Source organism: Erithacus rubecula (assembly GCF_903797595.1).
Source record: "Erithacus rubecula genome assembly, chromosome: 11".
NCBI classification, from domain to species: Eukaryota; Metazoa; Chordata; class Aves; order Passeriformes; family Muscicapidae; genus Erithacus; species Erithacus rubecula.
Window position 1 is genome coordinate 9,254,265 of NC_136663.1, and position 9,949 is coordinate 9,264,213.

The window sequence follows — 9,949 nt, forward strand, 5'->3', positions numbered from 1 at the left end:
CTCTGGATTCTTATCTGTAAAGGAGGAATAGGCCAAGCTGTCAGTGTGGCTTTGGCTCTGTGCTTTGTGACAAGCTCAGATGGTGGCATGGATCCCAGTGCCAGCCAAAGTATCTGAGATGCTTCAGGATGAGGCACAGGAGCAAGATTCAGAGCCCAGCCCAAAGTTCCCCACCCCAACACCCCACAGAAAGAGTAACCCCAGGGCAGACCTGCACAGAGGGGTCAATGGCCTGGAGCTGCAGTTTCCAGTGCCTTTCCAGGGAATGGGAGAGGGTGGACTCTGCTTGTTCTCCTGCTGTTGTTAAAGCTGGAGCAGGGAAGATGAGCAGAGCTTGAGGACTGGGGTGAAGTAGAGCCTTAGTGGGGGAAGTTTTACAGGCATGTACTCACAGGAGAAGGGCCGTGTCCTCCACAAGGTCTCCTTGGCCCTGAGAGAGGGAACAGAATAGGGAGAACATGTCAGCAGAGACTGGGAGAGCCCCTGCTGGTGTCTGGGTCAGATTGCAAAGGGGAGCTGTGACTGACTGTAGGGGTGAGATCGGGCTGTACAAGGAGAAAAAGCCCCAGTTGTGCACACACAATTTCTTGCCTTGCCACAAGTGAAAATGAACAGAGGAACATCCCTGGCTCCAAGGCTGGCAGGGAGCTGGGTGCAGGGCCAGGACACAGCTCTGACCAGAGTGGCATCCACATCTCTGCGTGTGGATGCCATCCCAGGACTAAGGGCTGGGGAGTGGGGAAGGAAATGCTGGTCCTTCCTTGTCCTTTGCCATTGTTCTGTTAACTCCCTGCTCTGCAGAAGAGCAAGGTCCAATTCTTAAATGGCTGTTCCTCACTCCAGGCCAGCTCTTTCCAGACCCATGTGAATTACAGTGGAAATCACTTGGGTGGTATGCAAATTAAAATTAAATAGAAAGCCCATCTGTAACCACTCCCTAACATGGAGGAAAAAGGAAAGCTAACGTTCAACCCACTGACACTATTGCACCTCTGAGCAATAGATGTCTGGAAAAGGGGCTGGAAGATATTAAAAGGTCACCCAACCCCTCTCTCAGGGCAGAGTCCCCCTGCCCAAACCAGATGAGTTCTACCGGTGGTGGATCTTTCAAATGTGGATTTCTGATCAGTTTTTCTCTCTGACACCCAACCTGCCCAGCACCCCCTGTGCAGGTCCAGCCCGTGGCTCACCGCTGGTGCTGGCGGCAGAGGTGCAGGGCCAGGCAGGCGGCGGCAAACAGGAGGCAGAGCAGAGCCAGGGCCCCCAGCAGGATGCCGAGGAAGGCAGCCAGGCTGATGGCCAGCCATTCACACTGGGCGCCGGCCGGGGAGTAGATGGAGAAGGGCAGGCAGCTGCGGTGGGGAGGGAGGAGCCGTGATGCCGGGGGAGAAGCAGCTGCGCAGGGTGACACTGTCCACCCCAGAGCTGCTGCTACCTGCACGTGGGCCCCTCGGGCAGGTGCTGGCACTGGCCACCATGCTGGCAGTAGCCCATCTTGCAAGGGGAGATGCAGATGAAGCCAATGCTCCCCACGTACTGGAGCTGGTAGCCTTTGTAGCCATTCAGAGAGCAGGGGAAATAGACCCTCAGCTCATCCACTGTCACTGGGGAGAGAAAGCACATGGGTTCGGCCTTGCTGCAACATCCCTTGATGGGTCCCCAAGGTTGGGAGGCTGCCCACCCACCTCCCCCATGAATGTGAACCAAACCCCGGGGCACACAGGGTTATGGGACAATGGGGACAGGGGGTACTCCTCCCACAGTGCCCAGCTCAGTGCCAGGAGGCACTCACGCTTCACCAGGTCGGTGATGTTGTCCCGGTGCAGGCGCTGGAAGCGCAGCCCCGCTCCCGCCTCCCGCCGCCGCCGCCGCCCGTTGAAGGCGCCGGTGACGGCTGTGGGCAGCTCCTCGTTCAGGAAGCGGATGATGGAGCTGCGGCTGTCATAGGCAAACTCCGACACCACCACGAAGGTGAAGCCATCGCCGTCTGCCCTGCAGGGAAAAGAGAGGGCTGCTAGCAGAGCTGCTGCTGCCTCTCAGAGTGACTGTGCCTCAGTATTCCCATTTGGGCAATGGTAGGGAAGGGATGAGGCAGCAGGGGAAGGTGTCAACTGGCTTGTGTCTCCAAGGGTTTACCAGCTCCTCTGAGCTGGGGGAAAATGCCCTTTGTGCACCAAACTCTCTAGGCCCATCCTCAGCTCTGCCCCAACAGATCCTTAGAGTGGTCATAGGCTGCTTCACATCTGACTCACATCTGGGTGATGTTGGTGTTGCTCTGGAAAGCCTTTACTTCCAGGGAGTCCAGGATGGCTGAGATCTGCAGCGAGGGGAGCAGGAAGGCATTAGGGGAAGGCAGAATGACACCAGCATAGGGAAAGGTTGAAGAGTGATGCAGGCATTGTGTCCAAGCCCCAAAGGTTGCTCTGGCCTTTGGTTCGTTTGCTGGGGACCTGGCACAGGGCTGCAGCCATCATCATGCCATTGCCCAGTATGCCAGTGTGTCCCCCGCTCTGACCCCACCCCTCCAGTGACATACAGTGCTGTTGATTTCCTCAGCAGTGGTGTTTTGCAGAGTCTTGATCCTCATCTGGATGCTTCTCCGAGGGAGATCTGCTGGGGAAAAGCAGATGGTGGCTCTGCCCTTCCAGGACCAGGGTGAGTGGGGTTGGGTTGGGGCTGGGTTTCACCCCATGCCAGGCACAGGTACCCACCTGTGCTGGGCAGTGGCTGAAAATCACCCCCTGCCACCTGGCAGCGCTGGTCAGTGAAAGCAGGGGGGCAGGTGCAGGTGGGGGTGCAGGTGATGGGGTGAATGTGGCAGCGTCCCCCGTTGCTGCAGTAGCCCTCAGGACAGGAGTGGTAGCCACAGGCTGAGCCACAGCCTGGCCTCTCACCTGTGGGATGGAGAGCATGGTAGAGACACGAACCTGGCTGCAGGACAGAGCCCCAGCTCTCTGAGCCATCCTCAGCTGCTCTATAAGGCTTTTTTTCCAAGTTTTGTTTTTCTTTCATGTGTTAGGAATCTTAGTATAAATTCAAGGAAAAGTCCCACTCCTCCTCCTTCCAGCTGGAGCCATTTGCCCTTCTTAAATCCCAGCATTAGAACAGGAGCAAAAGCCATCAACTCAAGCCCACCAAAGAAATCTGAAAATAGAGCTTGATTTAGCCCCCAACCTCCGCATGTGCATTTGAACTTTGCTGAGATGAGAATTTTTTTCTCAAGGAGAAAAATTGTATGGGAAAAATTTCCCTTCCCAGCGGATTAGTGAGATTGACAGCCTGGGAACACAACTCTGGTCCCTTCTGCTAATGACAGCAAGGGCTTGGACACAGAACTCAGCCTGCTCCCACTTCTCTCCGGCCAGCCTGGGTCTCTCAGGAATTCTCTTCCACAGAGCCTGGATCAGGACGAGGACCACGCCTGCCAGGGACTCTATACTCACCCTGCTCACTGGCCAGGCAGGAGCAGATGTAGCTGCCCACAGTGTTGGTGCAGGTGCTGTTCTCTGGGCACTCCATCCCCTGCGCGCACTCGTCAATATCTGCCGAGGCAGCGCACCATGGCACCGGGACACACACCTCAGCTGCAGCCCTGTGGCCATGGTGTGAGCCCCTGTCACCTGAGCAGTGCTGCCCATCCCCTGTCAGGCCAGGTGGGCAGGGCCCACAGCCGCTGGAAGGGTCACATCCCACGCCAGGGAAGCATCCCTGGGAGCAGGGCTCCGGAGGGTTCTGGCAGAAGGGACCCGAGTAGCCGCTCTCGCATCTGCAGGCTGCCAGCTGGGAAAGAAATGGTGACACTGGCTTAGTGTGAGGAGGATGGGTGGACAGAGAAGACAGCCAGCACAGGAGGTGTGGGGACAAGCACAGTGTGTCACCAGAGGAGCTCTCTGGCACACTACCTGCAAGGAAGACTCCCTGAGAGTGACAGTGTTGCTGTAGTCACACTCCTGGCTCCTGCTGCATCTGCAAAGGGTGAAGTGGAGTTGGAGGAGTGCAGAGATGTTGTTAGACCCAACAGCCTCCAGATTGACGGTGAATGGGGTGATCCCACGGGGCTCCCATATCAGGGTGCCATTCTCTGCCGGGAGGAGAGGTGGGAGTTAGAGGTGGCAGAGGAATTCCATCCCATTCCTTCCCATCCAGCTGCTGCATCTCTCCTTCCTTACCTGATATGTTGAGCTCTGGTGAGAGATGGGGAATGAAGCGTGCACCGACCCCCAAGGCATGGTACTGCCTTCTGACCTTCTCTGTCCTCAAGGCTGTGATTGATGCATCACCAGTGATGACAGGAGGGAAGGCATCTGAGGAAAGAGCAGCCCAGCACAATGTGGCCTTCTCACCCCTTGGCTCTGAGTCCCTCCTGGAGAGGGTGGGACCCCAGGCAGATTCTGTCATGGCTGCCCACCAACAAGGCCCTTATGTTGCACAGTGTGGTGGCATTTCCCAGGTTTGGAGAGAAGCCAGAAATGCAGTTCCAGGAAATGCAATTCCAAAACCTTGATGGCAACTGTCCTGCTGGTAGCATCTCCCAGGACTGGAGACAAGCCAGCTGGGCAGTGCAAATCTAAGACCTTAGTGACTTCACTTCTGTCTCATACGAAGCGAGAGAGCCCAGAAAAGGAGAAGCACTGCCCAGTTACATCTGAGCCATGCCCTCTCAGAGGTGAGGATGTGCTCCACTTACTGAGAGCTGTTTTCCTCTGCTGGAAGTCGGCTGCAAGGCTCTGGGTGGCCAGGCCCAGGGCCAAGTTCCCTGTGCTCAGAGAATCATAGATGCACTCCTTGCTGCCGTGACACTGCGAGGCTGCCAGCTGGTACTGGCTTTCATTCTCCTGCCGCAGCCGAGACAAGAAGAAGGGTGTGAAGTTCTGTGCTGGTGAGTCCAGAGGCTGAGTGAACAGGCTGTGCTCCCCAACAGCCCCTGCAAGAGACCACACCATGGGTACAGGCCATTTTAAGGTTAGTTGTATTTTAGGGTTCCTTTTCACAGAGCAGTGAGGACACCAAAAACCTTCCCTTGGCATTGCTTTAGCTCAGGCAAATGTTTAAATATCTCAAGCCAATGCATGGCCAGAAGGTGCAGGAAGGAGAGGATCATCAAGGGGGGGTCTTAAGCCTGGACTTACAGGTCATCCCATAGCTGTAGATCTCCTCCTCACTGCTGTTCACAGGGATGCTGGTACCATTTGGCATCTGGAAGTCATCTGCAGGGTCGTGGTCCCACACACCTGCCAGAGCATCACCAGAGTGCTGGAATCCCCCATGCCAGGGCAGACCTCCTCTCTGGTGAGTGTTTAGTTTATACCCAGGTGTCCCTGCCCTCACAAGCACAATTCCCCAGTTTTCCAGCCTGCTTTAGAGTGGGAAGAGGATTTGCACGCCGGCTCTGTGGCGCTGCCAGGAGCCCTCACCCAGGAGGCCCCTGGTGCTGCTGCGGTACCGGTCGGGCAGGCTGCAGAGCACGCTGAGGATCCCCGAGGCAGCAGAGACAGAGACAGCCATGGCCCCCTCAAACACGGCCGTGACAGAGGAGCTGTTGACTAGCAGGACACCAGGGCTGTAGTAAACCTTGTCACCCAGGTCTGCAAGGGAAGGAGAGCACAGAGGGAGAGTCCATGGAAGGCTGGGATCTGGAATGACAATCCTGGAAGAGAGTGCTTCTGTCCACCCCCCCAAATCAGAGACAGGTGCAGGTGAGAGACATTTAATGGATCTCAGGATGGCTGTCCTCGCATGGGCAGGGCTGGTCCCAGGGGATGGGGACATCTCTCATCCCCCTCACAAACATTTAGTATTGAACAGCAGATCCTGCTCACCTTGAGAATAGGAAAACTGGATGGTTTCATTGTTCAGGAGGACTTGGATGTCATCCTGGCTCCCCAAGGTCCACTCAACCTGAAAATCATGGTGGATGTCCCAGTTAGCCCCTCTCCTTGTCCCATCCTGCTGTCCCTCCATGCTGGGAACAATCATTAACTCTGTCCTCCTCTAGACTAGTAAGAAAGGCTCAGCCCTGGGGAGTGTGTTGGTGTTCTTCACCCCAGCAGACACACAGTACAGCAGCTTTGATGTTTGGCCAGAAGAGGACAGCCAGCTGCCTGTCACCACTGGCAAGGTGGTGGCTGTTTGCAGGAAGTGCTAGATATGTGCCTGGTCCATCCCACCACTAATAGTACTTTGTTGGAGTGGCAGGAGGTGGCAGGAAAAGGAGAGGCCTCTGGGGCCACTTATAGGTGATGCAGAAGTGATGCTCAGCTTGCCAGAGAAGTTTCTCCCATTAGAGGCTCAAACTCATACCCAGGGCACTCCTACTCACTGTTGTGGTGGTGTTGGAGATGTACTGGGCAGCAAAAGCCACAAAGTTGGTGGCCTGGGCCATGCCAGTCTGTGCTGTGCGCCCGTGCAAAACAAAGCTGGTCTGGGCATCACTGGCCAGCAGCAGGACAAAGTCCCCAAGCCCATTGAAAGTGTAGGTGAGTCCATCCAGGGTGGTGATGTGAGGGTCCCCGAAGGCGCCAGCTGGGGTCCAAAGGAGATGGAGACATTTTGGGCAGAGGAAGAAGAGCAAATGCCAATGTCATTTTAGGGAGGAGAGCAGCCCCAGAGCTGCTCAGTCGTGGCTCAGCAGTCCCCATTGGCATATTGCAAAGTGTGGCTGATGCAGAGCTCAGTGCCCTGGCACAGCAGAGACAGAGCCTGGGAACTCACCAGGGGTGGGTGGCACATATCCTTCACAGCCAACCCTCGGTCTCTTCTCAGCAAACCTGGCACAGAACAGGGGCTTCCCCACACGCCGGCAGCACCAGTCAAATGCTTCCAGCTCCCTGTCTGGGGAGAAATGTGATGGGATGTGTCAGGGTCCTTTCTCTGCCTGTGCTTGTGCTTGAGGTATTTTGGGGTGAGGGAATGCCAGTTCCCACTTACCAGGGGCAGTGTGGAAGGGGAGGCTCCATGTTCTCTCCTGCCAGCCTTCGAGCAAGCTCCCACCTTGGTACAGACATCGCACCCCAGCTCCAGCTGGGCTGGGGGACACAGTGCGCAGCATCCTCACTGAGGCGTCCTCTGGGCCTGAAAAAGGGGGATCACAGCTGCCCCCAGAGCAGGAGGGGACCATCCCCCACCCTGCAGCTGGTCCTGGGGGGTGTCCTTGGCACCTCTGCTCCAGTGGTAGCGGGGATCCAGCTCTGCCTGGGGCCGGGAGCAGGGGCATGGTGGCAGCTGGCTGTTCCAGGTGGCCGGCGCTGGCTCCGTGTCCAGCCACGCCAGGCACTGCAGCCTGTAATTCACCCGGGAGCGACTGTCCAGCCTGTAAATCCACAGCCCACGCACATCTGGGGGAGCAATCAGAGAACAACACCGCTCACCAGGCTCTTGCCTGGTGCTGAGGGATCCCATGGGATAGCTGTCCCTGGCCACTGACCTCACACGAGGTCTCCAGGCTCCCTCTAGAGCCAGCGGGGCTGTGGCAAGCCATGGGAGGATGTGGGACACTCACAGTCTGCTCTTGGTGGCCAGCTGGCCCAGTGGCTTTGCTGGCCCATCACCTCCCAGGGATGGGTGCTGGGGACATGCTCCTGGTACAGAGCACACACTCCTGCAATTCCCACCCTCCCAAGGACCCCCAGTGCCGTACCAGAGCCGGTGCTGCTGTACTGGTCTGGTCGGTACTTGACAGCTGGTGGCTTCTGAGTCAGCTTGTTGTTTTGGGCATAGCCATTGCCACTGTGTGGAGAGAGGAGGTTTGAGGCCATCCTTCCAACACAACCCTCCTCCTCTCCCCATAGAGCAGCTGGAACTGCTGCAGTTTGCAGGAGAAAGGTTTTAAACGGGGCAGAGTTGCTCCAGGAGTGGGGCAATGCCTCCAACAGTCTCAACACAGTGCTGGAGCAAATCTGTGCTGCCCCAAAACCCAGTGACATGCGTGCAGCACCTGGAGAAGCCGATGAGCACGTTGGCTGCAGCCAGCTGGGTGTAGTCCCAGCGCATCCCGCCGTCCTGGTAGAGCAGCAGGGCGAAGGAGCGGCTCCCATCCGTGGTGAGCACTGCCTGGTAAGTGTTCGTCTGGAGAAACCCAGGGCATCCCCTTAGCACTCCCAAAGCCTCCCCTGCTCTCCCTGCAGCACAGGCTGAGGCAGTGAGACTTGAAACAGCCATCAGCAGTCTTCTCTGTCACCTGGGCCCCCCGCTGCTCACCTGAGTGTCATCCTTCTTGGATGGGTATGCTGGAGCTTTCTCCCATGTCACCTTCAAGGTCCATTTTGCTACATATGGGATTTTCAGGTATTTCTCAATCTTTGCTTCCACATCTTGGACAACAGGGTCTCGGGTAGAGCTGAGTGTAGAGTACTCCTGCCAGACAGCAAGAGAGAGAATTAAATGAGTGAGCAAGGAGCTGGATTCTCCCAGAATAACACCTCTGGTGGCCCTCACCTGGTACCAGGTGGTGCCAACACCCTTGGAAAAGTCTGCATCATCCCAAAAGGCAGCCACCATTGGCAGGCTCTCCCGGCCAGTGAAGCCCCAGGGAGGGGGGTTGGGGTTGGATGGGACATAGTTGTCCGTGGGTGGAAAAATGATCTGTCCATTATCTGTAAACTGACAAAAAGAAATTGTTATTTGCTGACTGATCCCAGCTTTTAGCCTCCATGGGTGAGCAGAAAGCAACCATTTGAAATGTAAAAAAATTATATATTCAAATTAAATTTGGTTTCTGCTCCATTTCCATGCTTGGGGGTTTTTTTACCAAAGGGCAGCACATCCATTATGTGCTCACCATATTAGGCACTCACATAGAGAGCATCTCGCAGTGACTTCCCAAAGGGAAATCCAATTTCTGGCTTGAACAGGGGTGAGTTAAAATCCACCATCCTCCGGACATACTCTTGGTCCCCTCCTTCCACGCCAAAGGGATAGAGTGAGGTTGCTGGCTCTGCCATGGGCAGGAGATCAATGAAAAAAGTGTAAAATCATTAATGTCTGCTTTACCCATTCTGCAGCCAGGACAAATCCATCTGCTTGCTGCCAGGATGCTGTGCCTGTGCTCTGATGGATTGTAACCCAATTTTGAGCTGCTCTCAAATGTCCTATTTTGCCTTCTCCCATTAATCTGGCAGCCCAATAGGCAATGCAGATGAGATATCCTGGACCAGGCTGTACCCTCATACATCACAATGCTTGACTGACTAAAAACCCCTTTCCTACTCTTGTCTTAAGAAAAAAGAAAATCTACTTACTGATAAGCTCATGGGTGGGTTGGGGCTCAGGTACAGGAGCTCTGTGCCCAGGGATAGTGTGGGCAGCTGTGCTCAGTTCAGTGGATGGTCCTCTCTGTGTCCCAAAGGCATGAGACAGAGTGGTGACAGGGCTGGTGGTGGCTCGTGGTCTCACTGGTGCTGTAGTGCCTGGGGCTGGAAGACTCCCTGCCTCCTTGGCTGGGCTCACTGGGGCTGTGGGTGCACTAGCTGTGCTGTTCCCAGCAGTGGTGGCAGTGGTGGCAGCGATGGCAATGGTGGCAGTGGTTGCTCTGGTGGCAGTGATGCTGTTCACAGCAGTGGTGGCAGTGTTGTTCCCTGCAGTGGTGGCAATGATGGCAGTGGTGGCAGTGGTGCTGCCTGTAGTGGTGGCAGTGGTGGTAGTGGTTGTTGTGGTGGCAGTGGTGGCAGTGGTGGCAGTGGTATTCCCTGCAGTGGTGGCAGTGGTGCTGCCTGTAGTGGTGGCAGTGGTGGTAGTGGTTGTTGTGGTGGCAGTGGTGGCAGTGGTGGCAGTGGTATTCCCTGCAGTGGTGGCAGTGGTGCTGCCTGTAGTGGTGGCAGTGGTGGCAGAGGTGTTCCCTGCAGTGGTGGCAGTGGTGCTGCCTGTAGTGGTGGCAGTGGTTGCTGTGGTGGCAGTGCTGTTCCTGGCAGTGGTGGCAGTGGTGGCAGTGGTGGCAGTGGTGTTCTCTGCAGTG

The 9,949-nt window shown here is 56.2% G+C and overlaps 1 protein-coding gene across 1 annotated transcript; it reads right to left on the minus strand.

Annotated features, from left to right (window-relative positions):
* Positions 1-1,186: 1,186 nt before the first annotated feature.
* MUC4 (mucin 4, cell surface associated) lies at positions 1,187-9,319 on the minus strand (the record flags this gene model as incomplete). Its single annotated transcript, XM_079315296.1, has 24 exons — positions 9,237-9,319; positions 8,793-8,932; positions 8,434-8,598; positions 8,197-8,352; positions 7,934-8,064; positions 7,637-7,725; positions 7,158-7,334; positions 6,928-7,071; positions 6,712-6,831; positions 6,320-6,522; positions 5,820-5,898; positions 5,415-5,585; positions 5,130-5,231; positions 4,688-4,924; positions 4,170-4,304; positions 3,903-4,081; positions 3,621-3,780; positions 3,444-3,542; positions 2,712-2,894; positions 2,537-2,610; positions 2,253-2,317; positions 1,793-1,992; positions 1,436-1,604; positions 1,187-1,352 (listed from the first exon to the last, which is right to left on the minus strand). Exons 2-24 carry the CDS (start codon positions 8,868-8,870, stop codon positions 1,187-1,189), a joined length of 3,282 nt encoding a protein of 1,093 aa, XP_079171422.1. The 5' UTR covers positions 8,871-8,932; positions 9,237-9,319.
* Between the last annotated feature and the right edge of the window lie 630 nt (positions 9,320-9,949).